The sequence below is a fragment of the Manis pentadactyla genome, chromosome 4 (genome assembly GCF_030020395.1).
Source record: "Manis pentadactyla isolate mManPen7 chromosome 4, mManPen7.hap1, whole genome shotgun sequence".
Lineage (NCBI taxonomy): Eukaryota > Metazoa > Chordata > Mammalia > Pholidota > Manidae > Manis > Manis pentadactyla.
Genome location: NC_080022.1, coordinates 89224553 through 89250775, shown reverse-complemented (window position 1 = coordinate 89250775; position 26223 = coordinate 89224553). Strand labels below are relative to the sequence as shown.

At 33.1% G+C, this 26223-nt stretch overlaps 1 protein-coding gene and 1 pseudogene across 2 annotated transcripts in view; both read left to right on the top strand.

The window, feature by feature from the left end:
* COL11A1 (collagen type XI alpha 1 chain) overlaps positions 1-26223 on the top strand; it is a 225566-nt gene that overhangs the window by 5780 nt on the left and 193563 nt on the right. For both annotated transcript variants that reach the window (XM_036879053.2, XM_036879052.2), the window contains exons 2-4: positions 12095-12262; positions 17273-17486; positions 20035-20197. In XM_036879053.2, coding sequence (XP_036734948.2) covers positions 12095-12262; positions 17273-17486; positions 20035-20197 — 545 coding nt within the window. The remainder of the gene's footprint in view (positions 1-12094; positions 12263-17272; positions 17487-20034; positions 20198-26223) is intronic.
* LOC118908987 (superoxide dismutase [Mn], mitochondrial-like) lies at positions 1681-2268 on the top strand (annotated as a pseudogene).

Here is a 26223-nt window from a genome sequence, read left to right as displayed (position 1 = left end):
GGTATGCACAGCTGCTATTAAAATGTTGCAGGGTTCCCTAAATTAAAAGCTGGAGAGTCAACTTTAAAAGCAGATTTCAGTGCAGCCTTTAGTATACTATACTAACTAGACTTCCCTACCTTTGGACTTTCATCTTCTAGTTTCTCTTATAGTTTAATTCAGGACCTAAAATTTTTTTGTTGTTCCATTTTTAAACTGCCTTCTATATTATAGTGCATCTAATATATTTATTTCTTCTTTCGAAACCCTTATATGATTCTATTTTTATAGGTAACTTTTTTTTTTTTCAGTTCTGTCAGAACTCAACACAAATAATACTAGCTGGTAGAGAAGATGAAAGTCAATTTTTAAAGTGATTTAGTGAATAATATCTATCAGTTGCAGTATTTGGCCTACTACTCACTTGGCTAGTGGTTCCTTAGACACTGGCTGATCACCAGACCTACTGTTATCTGGTAAAATAAACTCTGCTTGCTGCGCTTGGAATTAGAGACACTGCTATTAATTTAGGAGAAAGAACTCAGAGAAAAGAAAGGTTATCATATTTCAGAGTAAGAGACCAGCTAAATAAGACTTGGCAATTGAGAACTAAAACAAACCTGTGTAAAAGTGCTTTAGCACAATCAACTTTTGCAATCCCCTCAAATCTTTTTTTTTGTTAAAAAGCATTTCTTTCTTATTTTAAACAAATTTAATTCCTCTTGAATGGCCCTGTGCTGTACAGTTAAATGAAGGTCCCTATTCACAGACCTTGAGCGCCTACAGTGTCAGTAGAAGCTTCCTTCCTCCGTCTGACTGGTAAACTGACATCAGGCTTAAAGGAGTGAACCTTAGACGGCGTGAGGTAGTTGGCTTTCCTTCCTCACTTTTCACAACTTCCCAAAAGGGTGGCTGCCAGAAAAAGCAGTAGTTGCCTTTCTGACAAAGGTAGTAGGAAGCTCTGGTGCATTTTTGTGCTCTGCGCTCTCAGATAGCTCTGCAGAGGACAAGCCCACAACTGTTCAGTGGTGTTCTCCCTGACTCCTGTTTTTAGACTGGAGTCTAACAGTGGAGCACTTATTATTACTTGCTGTCACTCTTCCTCTTGAACACTGATAAGTCTTCAAAATACTTCATTGGTTTTGTGGATAAATGCTTTCTCCAACTGGCTCAGCACAGTAGGATGCAGTGCCTCTGTATGTTCAGGCTCATGACCAGCTGTTTCCCACCTGCTAGAACCCCACTATCATGCACACTGCCCTTCAGCCCTGTTAAACCTCTTGTCTGTATTCTCCCCTATCACTGAACACACTGTTCTCTTTCCCTGGAATACTCGTTCCCTTCTTATTCATCTAGAAAATGCCTTCTTAAACTTGAAGATTTAGCTCAAGCTTCGTATCTCCAGCAGATATGTAACAAGATCTAACCCTGAATACATGCTCATTATGTACTAATTCCTGTTATAAGAACTTTTCATATAGAATTTCATTTCATTCTGATTATTTCCCTGGAAGTAAGTTAATATTAAAATCTCCATTTACCCATAAGGAAATTGAAAAAAAGAGAAGTTAATTATCTTGCCTGAGGTCACATGGCTACGATTTGTTAGACCCAGGATTTGATATCTTGCTCCAAGAGTTCTGGCTGTTGATCACTTATTCCACGTTTACTGTGTTATCCCAATGCTTGTACACAGACTTTCTTTATGATTATGGTGCCCTGGGGTCTAACAGTAATACATAGGTCATGCAGCTGCACCACAGTAAACAGCACATTAATTTTTTGAAAAACTTGAATGCCAAGGAAGAATATAAAGAAAGCCTGGTAAAAGCTGATGTTATAACTCTGGTAGCTCTTCAGCCTGCACTAAAGTTCAGTGGTAGAGGTCATAACACTCTTACCATTTTATGGACAGACCTAAGCCCTAATGATGATGGAGAACCCAAAGGGGAGTTGCTGGAAGCCAGCAAATGTTGTTTCCTTTGACTAAGGAGAAGTTGACAGCTGTATCTGTTGGCATTCAAGGTGCAGATTGGGGTTGGCTTGGTTTCATTAAGTACAAAGACACTTAAATTGCCGCCTGTTCTAATCAGGATTCAGTGCTAAGAACAGTAGGTCTATACCACTTTGGGAGATTGATGTATGGGAGTGTGCTTACTACCTTTGTATAAAAGTGTCAGATCTGATTATCTAAGAGCTATTTGAAATGTAATTAACTGGGAAAATGTAACTAAAGATAATGGTTTGCAAAGAAATTATTATTTAAAAAATTACTCATTTCTATGTTAGTCTTCCCCTTGGTATTGTTGGGGATTTATGACAGTGATTTAGTTTTACATCTATCTCCAGTGTCTACCAAGATTCTAGAATTCTCATACAATATATGATAGAGTCACTATGTAGATTATTAATTATCTTCTTAACCTTGCCCAGCAGACTGAAACTAGTTTAAAATCTAGTTAACTGTGAGTGGTATGAATGACCTCCTCATGTCCTGTTGTTAGCAGTAATTAGATCCCCTTCCTTTTTCTTACCCATTCTCTGAAAGTTAATGAGTTGGGATTTCTCTCTAGCTTTTTTCATCTGGAAAACAGTTTTGCACATTCTTTCAATGCCTCCAGATATTTAAAGGTACAGATCGACTATATTACCTCTGAAACCTGCAGTTTGCTCTAACATAGTAATCCAAGAGAGAAAACACCCTATAAAATGTATTTTTGCTTTGACAGCAATATAAATTTTTTCATTTGCCCACCGGTGAGCAAGAAAGTTTAATCCAAGAATGATATTAATCTGTAAAAGTATTAATTGGGAACATTCCTGTCATGTATTCATTTTTGAACCTTTTACTTTAGTTTTGTATGATATTAGGGATTGCCTGGTTTTGCCCAATATCTGTTAGAAAGATAGCTTATCTATATTTATTGTTTTATGATTATTTTAGTAAGCTCATTCTTCAGGCTAGAAAGTATTTGCGCATTATGCATATGATTACTATATTGGGAGGTACCACCTTTAAGGAAAGAGCACATAAAATCTGAAGGGCTTACTAAGATTAATAGACAGTACTACAGAATTACAGAGCTGCTTTGGAAGAAATTTATATATTTTTTATGTTCTATTTATATCCATTGTCTATTTTAGTTGCACTAAAATCATTAAGGTAGGTATCTTTATCTGTTTTATTTAGTGTGTCCCAAGCATATAGAACAGAGCTTGTCACATAGTAAGCATTTAATAAATCTTTGCTGAATGAAGTGAAGGTGTTGGTTCAGCTCTAATAAATTGCTCTTTAATAACCTAACAACATGAGATGTTATATAAGGTTATATATATCAGTTATTGCTAGTGTTGACAAGTATATTAGTCAGTGTCTATAGAAGTATACTGAACAGGTTTTTGCTGATTTTTTGTGATTTTCTGAAAACAGTCAGTCTCTGTGTCGCACCCAAGCAAGCTGTGATCTCGTCCTTGAGCACTCTCAATCTGCTCACTGTCGGTTTTTACTCAGTATTTAGATATTATCTCCTCTAGGAGTACCTCTCCTCAACAATGAGACTGAGGTAGTTGACCTTGCATAACCTCCTAAAGCATATTGTCATACTCCAAACTTGAAAACTAATACAGAATATTTTGATGCCAAAATGAAAGAAGGACATGCATCTTTTTCACCTATGTAAGACTTTCTGGCATATAACAGCATACCTGGAGCAAAATAGATGGCCAGTAAATATTTATTGAGTGAATTAATGAACTCCTAAGCAAGGAATTTTCACTAAATTCAAGAAGATGGGGCTAATCAGTCCTGATTTGATATCATAATCATTTCCAGTCCCATCCCTGTGGATTTTGATTGAGTAGATTTTGTACAGAATACAAGCATCCAGCACAGGTGTTTTATAAAGCTCCACAGATAATTTTGATGCACAACCAAGGGTGTACAAACCTTCTGTAACAGAAAATAAGTATATGCAATGATGTGAGTGTTGCCTAGCTTGTATTTAGGGCACTGGAATCAAGTGATTTGCTATACAAATCATTTCATAAATATCTGTTGCCAAATAGCAATGGGTCAGCAAAAACTGGTTTAAGATCAACTGATTATGATAGGTAATGCTTATTTTTAATCCTCCTCTCCATAGAATGTAATAAACTAAATGCCAATGAGCATTGCTCTTCTTACCACTAAAGTCAAAGGGTTGTATTAAAAATATAATTTTAGTTTTATGAAACATATCTTAATAGCTTTTGCCACTTAGAAACCACAAATACCATACTTTTCAAATGCCACACACTCAAAAGGTGTTTGTTCTTTCCTTTGTCATCCTCAGAGTTGTGATATTATTTCTGCATTCAGTTTCAGTTCATATAAGCTTTTTATGATATGAGAAAATTCAGGATGTTTAATAAGCATAAAAATTAATTGACTCTCTTCTGTGCGTAATCATTGTGTTAGATGCTGTGACTACAAAGATAGTATGAGTGTTACTAGGAATACGTGTATTATTCTCCATTCTCATGGAGTATGTGTATTGTTCAGAAAGTGCTGGGGCTAGGAAAGTGGGCAGGGGCCACATAAAATAGGTTTATATGGATATGTCTTTCTTCATAGCACAGAATTACGTGACTAGTTAAAAAGTACATGGAAGCTGCTAAGTGGCCAGATCAGAGCATATTTTGACATCTACCCATACTAGGTGGTTCCAACTGATTGCAACCATTGGATCCCCTGATGAAGAATGAGGGAACTGGGGCCATGCTGTTTTTTTCTGGAACAGCCAACCCATTGTAAAGTCATCTGGGGTTTTCAATAATACATTTAAGTCACACTTGATATAGTTATGGCCATCTTAGAATTGAAAAATACATGAATGACTAATCTTCCTATTATAAGGGAGTACTTTAAACAAATGTGTGCATACATTTATAAGAGCTGTCATTGTCATAAGATAAAGAAATAGACTAACATTTTTAAACTTTAAAATATGATTATCCTTATCCAAATTCCAGTATGTTTTAGATCATAAATTGTAAATAGTAAAAATTTTTATTTCTGAAAGTTAACATAATGGACCAAGATCTCTATTTTGATTATTCAAGAGAAGAAAATATTACTGTAAGTATTTTTAAGTCATAATGATTTATTACAGGGAAAATTATGTCAAATAGACTTTCAAAATAACTGTCATTAATTAACTATAGCTTTAAATAACATTGATAATCTGTCAATTCCCAGAATTTTATTTCTACCCCAGATCTTTCCCCTGAGCTCCAATACATATACTCAATTGCCTATTCAGCTATTTCCAATAGCATTTATGTAGTTATCTCAAAATTAATATGTCCAAAACTGAACTGGAGAACCACCCCCAAAAAAAACCTGTTCCTCTCATAAACTTCCCCATCTCAGTTACTGGCAATACAATCAGTCATGATGCTTGAACTGAAAAATTTGGGCTCAGCTTAGACTCTTACTCTCTCTCCACATCCAATATATCAGCCACTCCTGTCTGCTCTGCCTTCAGAATATATGCAGAATCTGAACCAATACTTCATCTCTCAGTCCAAGAAAATGAAATTAACAAACTTTTATACCTAAAGGACTGCAGTCACTTTTTTTTCTGCTATCTGATGCCACTCTGTTGCAGCTGTAGTCTCTTCTCACACAGTAACCACAGTGTAGTAATTTAAATAATAAATTACAAATTTAGCAAAAAGAGAGAGAGGGAGACAGAGACAGATATTAGGTAGTATGATTATTTAACAGGAAAATCATGACTAAAATTTATACATACACTGTGTGTTTCTGAGAACATATAGCCTTGAATGAAAATGAGACAATTAAGCAAGCAAACAAAATAGAGTGTGGTGTTATCCAAGGCAATATTTGTTGCCTGGGCTCATATGAGAGGTCACATAACCCAGCCTAGGAGGGATAAATAATGATTTTCTGAAGGAAGTTATGTTCAGGTTTAGACCAAAGGTTGATTAAGTCCGAGTCCACCAGGTTTCAACCCTGGCTGCCTATTAGACTCACCTGGGGAACTTTTAAAACATGAATGCCTGAGCCCCATCACAGTCATTGTGGTTACTAGTTTTGGAGTAAGACCCAGGCACCTATGTGTTTTAAAAATTCTCCAGGAGATTCTAATGGCAGGATTGAAAAACCAGTCAACTATCCTTAGCCAAATGAGGAAGGATTGGAAAAAAAATCCCTAGTGAGAGAAGCATAGTACATTTTAGAAACTTAAAGTTTGTACAGCTGGGATATAAAATTTGTGCTTGGAGAAATGAATAGAAGTTAGTGAGGATGTCTCACTCGGAGTTTGTGGCTGTGAATGTTCGTGTCAGATGTGCCTTCCTGAAGAGGCCCTCAGAAGCCATGATACTCCCAGGAAAATTGGCACATCAGACTTTATTCAGATCTGGTGTCAGGCAACTATGACTACTTCCATTTTCTCAAACTCCTCGCCTGCTTGTATCTGTGCTGCCATATTTTATATTCCACTTTGCTGATAAACTACCTATCCATCGGGATTCAGCTTAAAAAAGCATATAGTAGATATTATAGCCTTTGTAGGCTGTCTGGACTCTGTCACAGTTATATGACTCTCCCATTGCAATGCAAAAGCAGGTATGGAAAATATATAAATAAATAAGTGTGGCTATGTCCTAATAAACCTTATTTGTTGATGCTGAAATTTCAATTTCATGTAATTTTCATGTGTCACAAAATATTGTTCATCTTTTATTTTTTTTCAACCATGTAAAAATGTACAATTCTTATTGCATGTGCTATTCAAAACTAGTCATTCATGTCTTAACCCATAAGCATAGGTTTATAACTCACTTGCTCTAAAACCAGATGAGTTATAAACACCAATCATTTGTCACAGAAACTCTTTTAGGTAAATGTCTTATTATTCTCATTTTACAGATGTGGAAACTGGGACACAATGCAGTTAAATAATGTTTCAAATAACGCAGCTGCTAAGTGCCTGAGGTAGTTTGATCTGTATTGCTCTTCAACACTTTGCAATGCTATTCTTTCCTCTTTACTGATCATGAGAGCGTGTGAAGAAGTTTAGAGGAGGAATTAATTAGAGACAAAATAGTCAAAGCATTGTGAGACATCAGGTCAGTAATCCCTGTGGACAATGAAAGCAACAGGGCAGAAAGGATTTAAGACCTGGGACAGATGAACCAGTGAATGAGTGGGGGTGTTCAAGAGATCAACAGAACACAATAGAAAAGGCATATCATTCCCTCAGAAATTTTTATTTCAGTACAAGAGGGCCCTATGGACTTCAGAGGAAGTTGCCTTCCTTTTTTCACCTTATTTTGTTTTGCACTCAGCTAGTATTTTATGGTGTGTGTGTGTGTGTGTGTGTGTGTGTGTGTGTGTGCACATATTCTTCTACCTTGGGAGAAAAGTCAAGAATAATCAGATAGTTCAAACCAAGTGTGAAATGTGCTGTAGTAGAGGTGAGCATATCTAACCCAGCTTGGGGAGGGAGGGAATGCTTTTGGAGGAGATTGCACAGGAGTTAGAGCCCCCTTATTCCTCAGGTAAAGTGAAGCCAGGTGTTTCAGACTTGGGGAATGGGCCCAGAGGCAGGAGAAGGAATGTGATGTACTCTGGGAAGTCTGAGTTCAGTATGTCCAGAGCACTGAGTGAGGAAGGAGTTAGGGGGTAATGAGAGAAAAAGATGGAGAGACAGTAGGGGTGGAACTGGGAAGATAAGTGGTGTGTCCAGATCAACAAGATTTTATATGCAAGGTAATTGCATACCATCTAGAAGCTAGTGGTATTCTCTGAAGGAATTTAAGCAGCAAAGTGACAGGGGGCATGGAGTTTTGGAAACTCGCTCAAGCTTCAGAATGTAGATTGATGAGAAAAGGCATGGAAACCAGTTAAGTGGATATTGTAGTAATGCACTGGGCTCTTGTATCCTATTTGCCTATTTGATAAACAATAAAACTATGCAATAAAAAGCAGGAAAATATTGAACAAAATAAGCTGGTTGGATAGATTTGAAATGTTAATAATGATCTGGGCCATCAATATCACAGATTCTGTGATATAATTAGACATATCTATTTACATAGGAACAATTAAAACATTAAGGGCATTTAAGAATTGATTTGAATATGGAAATTTCACTTGTCTATATATATTGAACTAAGCTATAGTAAAGATACTACTTTTAGTCTTTAAACAGTGGCAATTCAGTTAATAACATAGTTTCCTGTGTGTGTGTATAAAACTATAGAATCCTTATGATTATTTGTTAATTGCTATGATTGGAAGATAAAGTAGGCAAATCTCAAAATGGCTTAATTTATTATTTAGTTTACTTGAAAAGAAAAAATTTCAGACTTGATTGAGTTTTTACAGCTTTGTCATTTGAAATGCCTTTTTGAAAAAAAACCCTAGGTGAAATCTTTATTATATCTCCATATTTTTAAATTATTTTTTTGAAGTGAGTTATTATTTCATATCACATGTGTCATATAAAGAACTTGGTGACGCTTTAAAATAGAGCCTTGTTTTGTATCCTGTACAGAATGTGTTTTCAATCATATTACTTTCAAAGAAGGAAAGAAAAAAATGTGACAAAACTTGTGCCTTGGAAAAGGTCACCCTGTTAAAGGATAGTGTGGATAGAAGGGGAATTGTGATCCCGTCTATGTATTATTCACTCACGTGCAGTCGGGCCCATGGCCGTGGCACTGCACCCTTTCCTTTGCTGAAGCACAGCCTTCATAGCTGTACTAATGTCTGTTCTGGAGTCCTTACCCTAATCAGATGTATTTTTGCTAATGGCTTCAGAGCAAGAGATAAGATAAAATAAGCAGATAAGATGCTGTGGCTTTTAGAAACAGTTTTCCTCAGAGTAATTTATACCTTGAAACAGGAAATGAATTGAATTTACAACAAATACAAGCATCAGAAACCAATTAACTGACTCAAGATCGTTTTATTATATTACTTTTATATTTTAAGTTACTTTTTGCACGTTTTTTATTTATGGGGTAAAGCTCTGAGGATGGTGAAGGGGAAAGAGCTTAGATCTGATATTCATACAGACCTTAGGAATAACCTTAGTCTACCATCTGGTTCTCAGTTCCTTCATTGCATAGTGGGGATAAGAACACATGTCCTGCCATGTTTGTAAGGATTAATGCTTGTGAAGAATTTAGTCTTTCAACTGGCACATATTAGGTTCTCTGGACATAGGAGCTATTATAGTTACTATTTTCTTAGTTTTATAGTAAGAGAAAAGAAGAAAGTAAGAATGGTTGGTTATCTGATTGGCCTGAAGAAACTGGCTATTGTAAGCAGGATTACTGCAAAAAATGTTCTTTAATGCTATTATAATTCTTTTAATGTATTTTAAAGTTGACCTAAAGAGTGTCATATTTGGCACAGTTAGTGCTACATTTGAAATGTCTTATTTCCATAAAGAAAAGGTTTGTTTTTTTAAAAAAATAATTTGTAACTATGTATACTCTACTGGATAGTATGTTGGTTTTCATTCCGAAGCTTGAAATAGGTAGAAAGAGTCTTTATTATGAAAGGCAAGTATATTTCTTACACCGTTAAGGCAAGTTATATAAAGCTTCATCCACTTATAATCATATGCATCAAGGTCAGTACCCCTAAAATTTAATTTTAAGGAAATCACCAGATGCCCATTGCTCACAGCACTTATTCATTCATTCATTCATTCGTACATTCTATAATGGACTGATAGTTACTTTGTACACTTTAAAACTGTTAAAATGGCAAATTCTGTGTTGTATGTATTTTACCATAGAAATGAATAACATAACAACATACCAAAAAACTCTTAGTTGGAATTGGAATTGTTAAAGAACAACGTTCTTTTGCAAGCCACTCTCTACTCTGTGAAGTGTGATAAATTGTGGTGATCATATTTCCTGATTCTAAAGTCAGTCTCATTTTCATCTTTGTTAAGTCATCCCCAAAACAAGGTATTTATAAAACCCAACATTTGGTGAAATTTGACGGTGATTCTGTTTCTATAAACTAACAATTGAAGCTTTTCAAATCAGTAATATTGGTTCTCACTTTCAGCCAGAAAGGACTTTTTTTGCTTCTAAACAAAACAGTGCTGTGTGTATCTATAGATAGTGCCTCCTACATATTCACTGGGACTTGTTTAGTGCCCCCTTAATTAGAATTTAAATACTTCCAGTAAGGACTATGTCTCAGACAGGCTCAGTGATATACTGCCCAGCAAATATTCTCTGAATATTTTTATTTTTCAATGAAGAGAGAAAGTCAGTAGAATATAAGTATATTGAATCACATGCATTCTAAAATCTGTTTTTAGAACAATGCTTATATCACATGATTCATGGTTTAATTTGCTTAGTAAATTAAGTAAGTATTTAGTTGTGGACCAGGGAACACGGGGGCCTAAAATGTCATTTTTCCTTTTATGTCTGGTTAATTTCATGTAGCATAATGTTTTGAAGGCTCATTCATGCTGTAGCATGTATCAGAACTTCACTCCTTTTCATAGCTAAATCATATCCCAGTGTACGCCTGTGCCACATTTTGTTAATCTGTATACACACTGGTCAAAATTTGGGTTGTTTCCACCTTTTGGCTATTGTGAATAATGCTGCATTGAACGCTGGCGTGTAGCTGTCTCTGTGTAAGTCCTGGCTGTCAGTTCTTTGGGGTGTACACCTAGGAGTGGAATCACCTTGGTTGTATGGTACGTCTGTGTCTAGAGTTTTGAAGACTATCATATAATTCCACTGAGATGAAATTTCTAGAAGAGGCAAATTCATAGACACAGAAAGTAGATTATCAGTTACCAGGGCCTGGGCAGAGGAGGCAAATGGGGAGTTATTACTTAATGGTTGAAGAATTTTTGTTCGGAGTGATGAAAACATTTTGGAAATAGATAGTGGCAATGGTTGTGCTACATTGCAAAAGTAATTATGCTTCTAAATTGTACACTTTAAAACTGTTAAAATGACAAATTCTGTGTTGTATGTATTTTACCACAAAAATGAATAACATACAACATACCAAAACCAATGAATTGTGCACTTGAAATGAATGAATTGCATGGTGTGTGAATTATAGTCCAATAAAGCACCTTAAAATGTCAAGTTTATTCAAAGGGAAGACACTTACAAAGGAGAAGCATGAAGTTCCAACCTTATGTTGTGTTGACTGCCTCATAGTAGTGGGAAGTAGCTGGATCTGGGAGATGTATGCTTCTGCCAACAAACCATAAACGGAACAAAACAAAAGACACAATTACTTGTCTGCAAAGATTTTCAGTCTAAAGCATGAAGCATGAAGCAATGTCAATGAAGTTACTCTGGCAAATTTAGAGGGTAAATATCAACAAAGTATACCTAGATGCATACATGGAGGCACACATACACAAACACACACATTCACACACATATATACTAATACATACTTTGTAAATAATTAACATAGGAAATCACTCAAAACAAGGGTATTATATTTTGTTATTCTTTTTAACATCTTTAATTTCTCTGTGAATACATTACTGCTTAGTAACTGCACATTTTGCAGTATTTATGTGTCACATTCATTGTGAATTTGAATCTTCAAAATCATCTTTGTTTAGATTATGGATAGTTGACTAGTAAACCTATTAGAAATTAATGGCCTATGTACAGCTGTTGGCTTTCACTAATTCCAAATAATGCCATTATTTAGAATGAACAAAGTTTTTATAAATTGAGATGCATCAGAATGTTTGCCAATTCACATGTAGGTCATATTAAATTCAAGACCTATGTACACACACACACACACTCATACACAAATATATATATAAAAGGAAATCTTGTGTTTTTCTTTGCTATACTTTGATTCCCCATTTGCGGTATTTTGTATGGGAATGCTGTGGTTTATGTTTTACCTGTTGCCCCACTCCCCAATCCCCTGTCTCCCTCCTCAGGTATTAAGAAAGCCTGACAAGTGATAAATAGATTTGAGAAGTGGCACAACAAACTAAATCCTCTGTTATAAATGCTCAGTTTATATTAGATTATTTCTTTATGTTTTTCTTATTTTAAACTTCTTTTTCAGCTGCTCCAGTTGATGTACTCAAAGCTCTAGATTTTCACAGTTCTCCAGAGGGAATATCAAAAACAACAGGCTTTTGCACAAACAGAAAGAATTCAAAAGGTTCAGATACTGCTTACAGAGTTTCGAAGCAAGCACAACTCAGTGCCCCAACAAAACAGTTATTTCCAGGTATGTTCACTTTAATACTATGACTACTACTAGTTTGCTGGTTATTAGTTGGCTTTATCATGCTTTCTAATGCACAATTATGAGGTGAAAATAAAATTCTTTCATATATCAGACACCAAATATATCGTGGTCACTAAGGTGACAATAAAAATAACTAATGATTTAATAATTGCCAATTTTAATTCAGCATAATCACAGATTTTCTTACTCAAAAATTTAATAATTCACTTTTATTTCAAGATGGCAAAATTTGAAGATAACATGTGTCTAACTCATTTTTGCATATAATACTGTAGAATTTATTCATTTGGGGGAATGTGGAAATCTTACCCATAATGACTATCCAAGTTGATTTAATAGACATGTAGATTTAGATGTACTTAATGAGTGCCTTCCTAAAATAAATGTAAGTTTCTGTTGAAAGAAATACATCTTCAGAAGATGTTATAAACAGATCATTCTGTATTATATTTGGACCCTGTTCTTATATCAAATAAAACAAAAGGTAGTCACATTTTACCGTTACTGGGAGATCTAGGACTACAGATTTTGAAGGTCTTTACCTGAGAAGTTTTCAAATGGTATTGAAAAATTATTGGTGAATATATTTTTCTTTCCATGAAAGCACTAATTGACCAGTAACACTAATTATCTAGAAATTACATAATGTAGGGAAGTTGTTGAGTGGTGTAATCACAATTTCTGAGCATAAAATTTTCTAGCAGGTAACTTGTTACAAGCTCTTGCCTGCTATTGGATATATATGTTGATTATTTTTCCTTTGAATGTTGCTAAACTGAGTGCCTCTATTCCTATTTAACAGAAGAGGAAATTGAGTTTCACTGAGGCTTTCTGACTTGTCCAAAATACATGGATCAATATTTAATCCAGGTCTTGTATGTTGCCTTTATATAGAGAGGGTCTCTCTTATATATCAAGGGTCTCTTTTTCGGTGTTCTGGAATCGTCTCAGGAACAGTTTGTCATTTAAATTCTGTTATCGTCTACTGCCTCCACCTGAAGGAGTTGTCTATTTTCACTTATAACTATTTTTTATCAATAGAAAAATTATAAGTCAAGGAACTAACAAATTACAAAGTAAGAGAATATTTTTCATGGACGGACATTTTAAAGTATTTTTGAAAACAGACTTATTTTGATAAATCATTTATTCCTTCAAAACACTTCCTATTTTGCAATACTTTGTGGTGGATAGAGAAGAGTGACAAACTGGAAATGTAAAGAATATCAATGCACAATTTTTGTGTTGAAAATAAAAATAGTTGTTAAATCTATAAAATATTTAAAAATCAAATTTTAAGTGTTAAATGGTAAAGATTAAGTTGTGTTTCTAATTATCTACACTAATGCAAAAATAGGAAGGGGATAGGAATTTTCAAGAGAGAAAATAAATTAATGGAAAAGCTTTAGAAGTACTTTAGAATTTAGTATATTATTTTTTGTGCTGTCTCTTCATCTCAGGGTCAGTTTTTCTGCCTTCCAATGTGGTAGTTACTTTGATTAATTTTATCATTTCTTTTGTTTTACTCATAGAAAAAGAATAAAATGTATTACCCTGGGATCTTCTTTCATGCCAGTTAACATAATTCATGTACATCAAAGTTTATTTTCCCTTTCTCACAACCTTGTGATTTAGGCATATGATTATAATACTGCATATTTCTGATAGGAAGACACACCTACAAAAGAGACCTCATTTTTTTCCCCACACAAATGATTATAAACTTTCCTTCCCAGAGGGTAGATCTTCCTGTCAAATAATGCAAAATAGCAATTAAGAAAAATTACCAATGACACATTCATGGTTAAAAAAAAATTCAAACTGAATATGTGAATATTACTTTTTATAAAATAAGTAAAGAAATCTTTGAAAAATTATTTGGAATACTGTTTCTACCATTATGGGAAGACATAACAGCAACTTCTTTTCTAATCAATAAAGTAAGCTGTAGTATTGAAAACTTTGACATTGAAAGGAGGTGGGTGGGGAATTATGAGATAGTCATTATAGTATTCTGTAGAATTAGAATATATACATCCTCAAAGTCCCCATTTGAGATCTTTAATCTAAATGTCTGAGAACTTTGTGCATGTGAACTGAATAAAAGCTGTGACTTGAAAATTCTATCTGCTCTCTGTAGACCCTGCTGTGGGTCAGATACTATTCAACAAACTTTGTATATATTGGTCTTTACCTTCATAACCATCTGAAAAGAGAAATATTTAAACCCGAGTTATGGATTAGAAGTTAAAAATGTGAAGTGTTTGAATGTAATCACACAACCAGTGAATGATGTGAAGCTGAGAACTAATCTTCTCTCTTTTAAAGTAAAGTGTGCTTTTCCTACTATATAAAATGGCCTTCCCTCCTTATTTGAAGAACCCTGCTTATCCCTAAACTACATCAGAAAGAGATTTTAGGTTAAATGGAGATATATTCTACATAGAAATATATTAGCCATAGCTTAAAATATTAAAAGAGTAAAGTTATGGTGCCTTTTTCAAATTTATTCATGAATGCAATGTCTATTGATGTTAAAACTCTATTTTAAGAACCACTATTGAATCTGATATACTGAGTGAATTGTATTATTACATATATGTGATTTATGTATACACATATTTACAATACTAAGAGTAATTTTTTCTTTAATAGCAGTCATTTAGTAGAGAGGATGCTTTATTCTTAGTTTGCATTTATGCATTTCAAAGCATATTTTTTAAGTTGAAAAATTCCACGTGTTCTGTATCATATGATCACTGCTATTTCAGATAAAATTTCACATAGTATGTTTTTTCATTTCTGTTGTTGAACTAATATCATAGTGAATTCTCTCTGATACATTTATATGAACAACTTTTACTAGTGTCTTTTGAGGAGGAAGCAAAGGTGGAGTGGCAACATTTGGACATGGAATAATGTTTTTTGGGTAGCAAAATTTTCCTTTTTAAAGATCGTAGCTTAAAGATTGCAATTATAATCTTACTGTTTAATTTTAAATTGGCAAATACTTCCATAATTGAAAGATTTTACTCATTAGTGTAGGTCAAAGTTGATAATTTTCAAAATTGTGCTGTACAAATTGGACAATTCATTAAACTTTGTAAACATTTGCTTAGTCTTATCTCAGTATATTATTTGCTGAAATTTCTCTTTTCCTAAATGTCTTTATGTAGACATTATTTCATAATATTTTGGAAAAAATGCAAAAGATATTGTTTCCCCTAGTTCATAATATTTTAGGTTTATTTTTAATGTATGAGATATTTGAAAAATTTAAGTACATTTAGGGAAAGAATTCCTGTGATTCCCAACATTCTGAACTACTTATTTGCTATGGAGTTTCTTTAACAATAGGCTGATAACCTATATTTTATTTATAGTATAAGCAGGCAAAACTTGTTTATTAATTGATGTATCTTACCACTTTTCCATTCATGATTTTCATGAATATAAAACTGACTGTCTCTGTGACACAAATCAATTAAAGCAAAAGTATATATGTATATTTTTTTCTGTGACAGCAAAGATTTTATAACTACTTCTTATACTACAAAAGTTGTATTGGTAAATTATTTGAAAAATTAAAATTGAGAATTATAAGAACACTTTTTATTTTGGAGGTATCTATTAACAGATATAGACTTGATATATAGATATAGATAGATTAGAATGAAATAGTTAACATTGACTGCGTTCTTTGTGACATACTCCTATTTAACTTCCACAATATTTTAATAATTTACATTTCATTGAACATCTTTCCAATACATTATTTTAAGTGACTGCATAGGATTCCACTATATAGGTGTTTTGTATTTTATTTAACCAGTTCCAACCATTGTAGACCATTTCAACATTTGTGATTATAAAGTGTTTTGATGAATTAACATAATATTTTTACACATAAGCATACTTCTTACCCCAATAAATTTTTAGAAGTGGCATTGCTAGTAACCTTTTGAATTTGAATCCATGACAGTCATACTCATAATATGTTTACTATTTATACTACTGTAATGATAGAATTTGGAATGATGGATTGAATATGGAAGCTCTTAGTGTTAGCCAGGTTATGTCCTTGATCACACATGCACACCACCAGTTTTCTATAAGGATAATTTTTTAATTGAAATAATCTCATCCTTCAAATAGTAATGTCTGCTTTACTTATGTCCCAGGGTGGTAAGAGGATCAAATAAGATATATATGTAGAACTATTTTTGAAAAGAAAAAACTTGCAATTTATTAAACATTATTTTAATAAAAATATACAAGTAGTCATTGCTTAGCTTTCTGAGAGATATTTATGGTAATTATTTAACTGATATATTTAGTTGATAATCACTTAAGTAGATGTAGATCCATGTTAGATATTTGGGATTTGATGGTGAGAGTGAAAAACAAAACAAAACAAATTACAAAACTGTCTGCGCTTTTGAATCTAGAATCAGTCAAGAATCTAATCGTTCTGATTTATAATGACATAAACTCTTTAATAGTGAAACTGCATTGTGTTATAGGAAAAACTGATCAGAAAGTCTTTAGCTTTTGAAGGATGACAAAAAGAATACCATACACATATTGTGTCCTTACAATGTCTCTTGGAAGACGTATAGCCACAGATTAGATAAAGCAAAATATACAAATCTTACACTAAATCTTACACTAAAACTGATACTTAAGTGTTTTGGAAGTTCTTACTATGTGTTTGATGTTCTATTGGCACCTTGATCTTGTTTCCTAGCTTTGCATTCAGTTTCACGTAATCATTGAGCCTTAAATGAATGGCTTAAAGTTTGAATTTGGACAATTATTACAGAGAAAATCTAATAGAGTCCCCTCCCCATTTGTTTTTTTAATGTGTATTGGATTACTGTTTGAATTTAGGTGACTTATTCAGGCCACATAGAAAGTTCAAAAATAATAAGGTGATCCAGGAATAATTTGGAAATTTGAAATTTATGACTCTTTGGCCTCTCTTTTCAGGAGGAACTTTTCCAGAAGATTTTTCAATATTATTTACAGTAAAACCCAAAAAAGGAATTCAGTCTTTCCTTTTATCTATATATAATGAGCATGGTATTCAGCAAATTGGTGTTGAGGTTGGGAGATCACCTGTTTTCCTATTTGAAGACCACACTGGAAAACCTACCCCAGAAGACTATCCCCTCTTCAGAACTGTTAATATTGCTGATGGGAAGTAAGTAACACAATAATGCAATGTTTTAGCTATGTTGACAGCAATTCTTTCATTTGATCACACAACAAATATTTAAATGAACAAAACAAAAAAATACCTCATCTTACAAAGATAACAATCTGGGTAGATAAATGATTAACAACAAAAACAAATTACCAATAATAAGGGTGGTGATAATTGAGGGAGAGACAGAGCAGTGAAGGGGATACAGGATGGTGGCAGGTCATGCAATTTTAGGGAGAGACTCGGGGAAAATCCCACTAAGAAGGTGACACATGAAGGTGATGGAGTTTATGTCGTGCTCATGGTTACTCTCCCAGGAGAACGGGAAGCAAATGCACAGCCTTTGGTTCCAGGAGTGGCTGATTTGGTCCAAGAAGCATCAAGGATGCAGGAGTGGGAGCAGAGTGGGCTGATTCAATGGAGAAGCAGTGTGAAAGCAAATGATACAAGAAATTGTAGGTGGTTGTAAGCCCTTCCGGTTCTATTCTGATTGAAATGGAAAGTCACTGCAGACTTTCTAAAGAGAGGAATGACCTAACTCACTTTCCTTTTGCCAGTCATTTTAAAAGGAACAATTGTAGGAAGGTTTATATAATAATTGATATGTGCTTTGTACTGCTCTACCCACTTAATACATAGTTAAACTCATTTAATTTTTATAACTCCTTCAAGAAAATAATGTCAATAAACCCATCTTATAGATAAGGGAACTGAGGCACAAAGAGTTTAAAGTAATTTGCCTGAGGTCATTGTTAGAAAGTGGCAGAGATATGGTTTGAATTCAGGCAGTCAGACCTTCCAACGACCACCACACTCTTCTGGAAATCATGCTGAATTCTGAATTCTGTGTTGTAAACATTGCCTTTCACTTAGGGAGCAGATAAATACAAATAACTATGTTTATTAAATTTTATTGCTGAATCTAGGCTTCTTAAAATAGCTTTATCTGAAATATGACATTGGTTATAAACATAAGAAGGAAATTGCAGTAAAGATAGAAAGAAAAATCCACACTCAGTGTATCTTTGTTGGGATCATGGAGAAAATTCTGTCTCACTACCAGCAAAAACTAGGCTTTCACGAGTAATATACATTTTAATCATTAATAATTAATATGAAAAGTGATGATCGTTCCATGATTGAAAAGAAGAATAAAGAATGATTCCAAAACTAAGGGGTAATTTAGTATTTTGAATGTAATACCATGATTATTATATATCATTATTACAGCTTAGATTAATTCAACAAAAATATCAAGTTTAAAGCCCTGCTCTGTTTTTAACAATTGAAATAATTTTATTTTCTGTTAATGAAAAGCACATACATGCAATAGTGAAGATGGTTTAAGTTAAGACACAGGCTTCTTGGCAGAAAAACATGTAGATTTTACTCTCACAGTATTAAGTGGCGCCTAATATAAATCTTAGCTTGTTTCAAACCAAGCAGATGCCTAAGTTGATTGTGCTATGGGAAGACCAAAGAATAAGTGTATATGGGAATATACTTGGTCCTACTCAGGAGCCATGCCAAATCACATGAAACAGACATTTTAGGAAGGCTCCTGCAATTTTGGGGGTACTTTATTTTATGGATCTAGCCTGAGACACTTCTGCAATATTAATCTAGCACTTTCATTTGGAAAAAAAGTAAAATATAAACCAGAGTGGCTTACAAAATTCAAGTCACCTTCACTTGGTGGTTTATGTTAGCACCAGATACTGTTAATAAAACCCACCATTTTACAGGAAGAGTAGGGTATGTATGTTTCCGAAGGACTGGCCGTGTTTCCCCAGCTGAGACTGTCATCCCAGCCCTTAATTAGCTGGAGCAGTAGCTTCAGAGTGAATTGAGGATCTCACTCCACACATGCGTTGACTGTGCTTTCTTTCAGTGTTCCCACTTCCTGCCAACCCTGGAAAGAAGGAGAGATATTGTGTCTCATTCTTGGATCCTGCCCACAGTAGTGATCTATAACTGTCTTGAAATTAAAATGGAAAAAGAAAACGAAAGCACTTGAAATAAATGTGAATAAAGACAGAGAAGCACATTGTATTTTACAATTAGAATGCTCAGTTGCTCTAGCTGGAGCAGTCATTCAATTAGGAGACATACCCTTTTATAGTCCATCTCAGGGGATCTCTACAGCAGATTTTTTAAAAGTGGAATTCCACTTTGGAAGAAAGCATTTACGTACACAGAAACTATTCCTTACCCCATATCCTACCCCTGATCTCTATCAAGTACCTTCATCAGGACAAGTGAGATTAAGCTTTTGCAACAGCACAAAATGAAACTAAGGTTGGGCCACTTATCTGCATAGACGGACAGTCCTGCTGTGAATCTTAACACTGTGTCCTTTTTCGTATCTAACACTGTTCTGGGTAAATAGTAAGTAGTCACCTGTTAACTGATGGATTATATGTGAGACTATATTTTGTACAATTTCAGCTCACTTTTGCAATTATATAATACATTGTGTTTAATATGAATAATGACTTGGCAACAATGTCTTTGAAGATTACAAAAGATTTACTTGCTTTATTAGGTGGCATCGGGTAGCAATCAGCGTGGAGAAGAAAACTGTGACAATGATTGTTGATTGTAAAAAGAAAACCACCAAACCACTTGATAGAAGTGAGAGGGCAATCGTAGACACCAATGGAATCACAGTTTTTGGAACAAGGATTTTGGATGAAGAAGTTTTTGAGGTAAAAATAAATCAATCTTTATTTTATGCTGAATATTGTTAAATCAAATGAACTGGGTTTAAAACAGTAACAATTAATATATGCTATAAAGCAAAGTTGAAAACTCTGAAGAGTGACCTACTTTTTTCCCGTGTGTGTGTGTAGCGGTGATGTTTTCTGTTGTTCAGTAGGAGAATGAGCAGACAACGGTGGCTGTAACGCCTGGGAAACATTTACAGAGATTGGCTGATTTGAACACAGGCACTCTATTCTGCTGGGAAAGGCAAAAGGCTTTTTACTTTTAGTACTTTGCATTATTTTATTTGGAGAAAAGAACATTTTCTTCATTTCCTACTCTGGGAGATGAATTTGAAGTAGTGCACAAGTCAGATATTCTGCCTTTCTCAGTTCTCTGTGAATGTTTCCAAGGTAAAATAGAGATCATAGTGCAAATGATGAACTTTAAGTTTTAAAATCATTTTCTAAATGATGTGAAGGTCATTGTAAAAAGCTTCCATCCAATTATAATTCACCCATTGTGATAATCACTTTCTTTCTTTTAATCCTTCAATCATTGGACTTTAATTTTCTCATCTGATCAGTTATTAACAGAACAAAACAGATTTGAGTCCTGACTTCATAAAGAGATTTACTCCTGAGATATTATTCTTTATTTTGATAATTGTTTTTATACAAATTCTGAGTAACTTATTTTTCAAGGTGTAACAAAGTGAAGCTGTGTAATATGTCACAGAATAATAGACAAATTTTATATGGAAGATTACTGTATTTTGTTGATATGTGAATACACTCATGAACACACACATGTGTACCCATGCATCCACACAAACAGTGTGGATTTTCATAAAAAGAACAGTGTGAATCCAGAGTGTCAGTAGACTAATTGCATTCTTATATATATATAAACTATGGCATAATTTAAATATAATTAACATTCAGATTATTTTTGGGGATTCTATGTGTTCCTGATTTTCTCTACTAATATCTACTGAGGTGTTTGACTCTAAAAAAAATATCTTAACATGTTATATTATACTAAATTAAATGATAAACGGACTCAGCCAATATATAATAATATTCTCTCAGGAAAAAGTGCAGTCATGAAGTAATTGCACACAAATAACAATAAGCAAATATACATTAGATGGATGAGAAGTGTAAACAAATTAACTTAATTTGAAGTCTTGCAAAGTTCTATTTTAATGTGAAACTACTTGTGAGCACTGGTTTCACAGGCTAAATTTACTTCTGTAACACACACAACCTTACTGTCCAGGAACATAAATAGTATGGCAGAACTCTCTCAGTGGATGGTTTTGTTTCATATAGTAGTTTAATCCATTGCTGTACATATTTATAGAGCCTACAGAAGTTAAAAATGGAGATGAAAAGCAGATTTTGTCATATATGATTAGGATATATACAGGGAAAATGCGTAAAAGAAAAAATACAAATGAATTAATTCTCAAAATTTACTCGCCCTGAAATATAATATTTGATATATGTGCATGTTGATTAGATTTCTTTTTCATCCAGTTTTACAGCATTGAGACTTCTATTTTTACCTGAATTTACTATTATGTTAATACAATTTAATTTTTTATTTTTACTCCTCCCCTCCCCCAAAACTATACTCCACCTTCCTAGATAGTGCACTAATGCTCACTTGGGTCCAGTTTAGAGTTTTTGAAGTGTGGTTTCAGGCTACCACAGTAAATTCTTTTTTCAAAATAAGTAATTGAACCTAATGTCACATATTTAAAGATATGTAATAAAAGCCTCTGTGTTTCATAGGCTTATTATAGCACCAATTCCTAGAAATACTTAAAAGTGATTTCTTTAAAATATATCCATTTGTTTTCAGCTACTCCTAACAAAATACCTCTGGCCAAGAGGCTTCTAGTAAATTACAAATACAGAAGTATTGGAAGCAAAAATTGTTATTTTCTTTAATTCTTAACTTTCTAATACCATAAATCACATTATTAATCCTGGAGTACATCCAGCTGGTAAGCTGGAAAAACTATTAAGCCATTAAGAAAACTAATCTTTAGAAAACTCATTAATGAACCTAAGGGAGTATGACAGTGAGTAGCAAAATTAAGTCATTGTGCTGCTTTGCATCTTGGAGTTCCATGAAACCCTATGGAGCTTTAAATAGAACACTTATTTAATATGAAGTGTAATTAGCTTTGAAAAAGTAAATGAATGCAGAATTTTCACTATCAGGTTTATCTTATACTGTCTTTGACCCATTAATAGGGAAACTATTTTTTCATTTAATTATATATTGAGGAGACTTTATAACAAGAATCTTTGAATTATATGAAAGGTTGTAATTATCTAATTCACATATTTAAACAGACATCATGTATAAAACTCAAGTATTATTGTCTAAATTGTATTATTTTATGGGTATAAAAAATTTCAAAAACAATTTTGTCTTTCCTATATGTAAAAAGAATAAAAAGAAAATAAATAGTTCAAGTACACAGATTTTTAGATCAGAATAAAATTTTCTAACAACTTTTTTTGTGAAATTAATTAATCATATATGAATATGATGTTAATGTATCTTTCCCTAAAAATTCACTCAAATATTTTCCTTTTCATTTTGGTTTTCTATGTGTTACCTATCTAGATATTTAAATTTTTGCAATTGAATGTGTGGAAATTAAACTAAAAATGACAGAACATGGAAACGGTACCATGTACACTTTATTTTAGTATTTGATAATGGTTGTAATAGTGGATTTTTTACTGGTGAAGATGAGAAAAAAAAAAACACACCAGTGATTCATTATTCTGAAAACTGGAAATGTCGCTTCTTTAGAAATAGTGTTTTTCAAATTTAGATACAATTTGTTTAGTGTATATAATTTCATTTATGTACTACCATACATAAATGGAATGGGGCTATTATGACAAAAATGGTAAACATGACCATATATGATTTCAATCTGAAGATTTTCAAGATTTCAACATTAAGCAGATAAAACACAACTGAAAATGTTTTTTAAAGTATGAAAAATTAGCTTATGTGAAAATACCAAAATGAATATAGAGACTCATAATTAAGATTATGTGACTTCAGCATAGCAAAGTAAATACAAGAATTGATTCTGGAATGATAAAAATCTAACTTTGAATCCTAGCATCTAGTTGAATCATGCTTCTCTGTGTAATTACTTTATGTTAGTTATAATTTCTCATTTTTTAACTGAGGATAGTAATGTAATTTCCTTAATAAGTATTTATAAAAATAACTTCATGTACATTAAATACTTAAAATATTAGTATTAATTATATGTATGTATATATGGTAATATGTGTCAATTTAATTCTACAGTAATATGTAGTTTTTAAAATCATTATAACTTTTTTTATGTCATCTTACAACTTTGACATATCAAATATTCCTACACATTTTTTATATGAATGAGCAGAAGTTACCCATATATCAGTCAAAAGTCCTAATCGGTCTTTTTGTCTTGTAAATGAAATACTCTTTTCCTGAGCTATACTGCTTGTTCACAGGGTACCTTGTGGGGAATTTGCCCTCTCTAGATAGAGGTAGCACCTGAGTATGGGTTTTAGTGACTGGAACATGATCTGAGTGGATGACTACTTTCATGCAGGTACAAAATATCCACCCAACCCTAATTAACAACCTTGGTTTCTTCTAGCTTGATAAGATGTAAGGCAAAACTAAATTTGAAGAAGAACCACATTATCTATATTCATTATCAATAAAATTACTTTTTGGAATCCTTTAATTTAAGAAAATTTCTTTAGTAAATATTAAGTTGTAGCCATTAGAACTCAATTTCAAAGCATTGCTATTTCAATCTTTTTTCTTTTTTAATGTATAAAAGCAGTTTACTGCAAGTCTTTTATGTGTTTAACAATGATCTGTCTTTGGGAAAATTATTTCTTTTTAAGCAGTGAGGCGAATATGCACGTGATTTGAGTGGAAAAGTTTGTTGATGAAATTTTCTATTTTTTCAAACTTCTTAGGGAAGAATTTTGCATTCAATTTTCTTTGAAGAAATCACTGAATAATAATTTGTACAAGCTATGCCATTCCAGGAATTCTATAAGTCCTTCTAATTTACTTTAAAGTAATAATCAACTCAAATGTTCCACTAGGAATTTGATTACTGCTCTGTGGTGTCCATGTATATGTGATGTACCACATATATTTTCCAACGAACATGCTTTAAATAAAAAAACTGGATGTTAGCAGACATGTTTTACCTAAGAAACAATATAATAGGGTGGAGGCAGCCTTCCCATTTATCCACCTTTCCCATTTAGTTCATGCCCCTTGAGATTTTTTTTTCTATTTATTGAGGTATAATTGAAACACAATGAACTATAAATATGAAAAGTGTATTATTTGGCCAGTTGTGACATATGTGTACAACTCTGAAACCATCATCATAATCAAGAAAATAAACATGGCCATCACACCAAAAAGTTTCCTCATGCACTTTTATAATCTGTCTCCTTCTACACTAACCTGGGACAATCACTAATTTGCTTTTTATTACTCTAGCTTATTTATTTTTTCTAGAATTTTTGTAAGTGGAATCATACTGAGTATACACTCTTTAGCTTAGCTTTTTTTCACTCAGCATAATGTTTTGAAACTTACCCATGTCTTCATATGTATCATTATTTTGCCTTTTTAAATTTCTAAGTAGTATTCCAATGTGTGAATAAATCACAATTTGTTCATTCATTCAATCCACTAATGGACATTTGGATTGTTTCCAGATTTAGGCTACATCATATAAAGCTGCTAGGAACATTCATGTATAAATTTTGTATGGCATTTATTTTTGTTTCTCTTAGTTAAATACCTAGACATGGAATGTCTGGGCCATTTGATAGGTGCACGTTTTAACTTGTTTCAAAGTGGCATTAATCATCTTACACTCTCTCCTGCAGCAACTGAGAGTTCCAGTTGCTCCACATCCTTGCTAACTCTTGATAGACTTACTCTGAAATTTTAGCCACTCTAAGTGGCTGTACAGTAGTATTTCATTGTTGTTTTAACTTGCGTTTCCCTCATGCTTGATGGTGCAATCATTTTTGAGGTGTTTATTAGCCGTTTATACATCTTGTTTTTTTGTCTTTTGCCCATTTAAAACAACCAGCTGCTATATTGTGATTTTAGAGTTTTAAGGGTCCTTTATATATCCTCATACACTTCGCCTTAGAGATATGAGCAAGGGGTTTTTCCCATCATGTGTCTTGCTTTTTTATTTTCTTAATAGTGTATTTCCAAGTGTGAATGCTTTTCATTTTAATAAAGTTCAATTTATCATTTTGTTATGTTTTACACTTGTTTTGCTCTAAGAAACCTTTACACCAAGATCACAAAGATTTTCTCCTGCTATTAGAAATGTACTTTCAGGTTTTACATATAGGTTATGCCCCATTTTGAGTTCTTATTTGTGTATGGTATGAGAAGTCCAACACTCATTGCTTTTATGTAAGGATATCCATTTCATCCAGCATACTATATCAAAAAACTCTTTGTGCTTTGGATTGCCTTGGCTTCTATATCAGAAATCAGTTGACTATATGAGTAGATCTATTACTAAACTCTCTATTACCTTATTCTGTTGATTTGTTTGTTGATCTTTTCACTAATACCAAACCACCTTTATTATTGTAGCTTTATAGAAAGTTTTGAAATCAGGTGGGGTAACGGCTCCTTTTTTCTTTGTAAACTTTGCTTTAGTTATTTTAGGTCATTTGCTTTCTATGAAAATTTTGTAAAAAATTTGTTAATTTCTAAAATAAAATTGAGGTTTTAATTGAGATTGCATTTAAGCTTTAGAACAAAATGAAGAGAATTGATATTTTAACGAACATTGAGTTTTCCACTTTCTGAATATGGTGCCAAAGTTTTCTTTTTGACAAGTTTTTAAAACATATTTAATTTCTTTCCTAGACATAAGTTAATTCAGTTTTTCTATTTTTTCTTACAGCAATCTTGGAAAGTTTTAGATTTA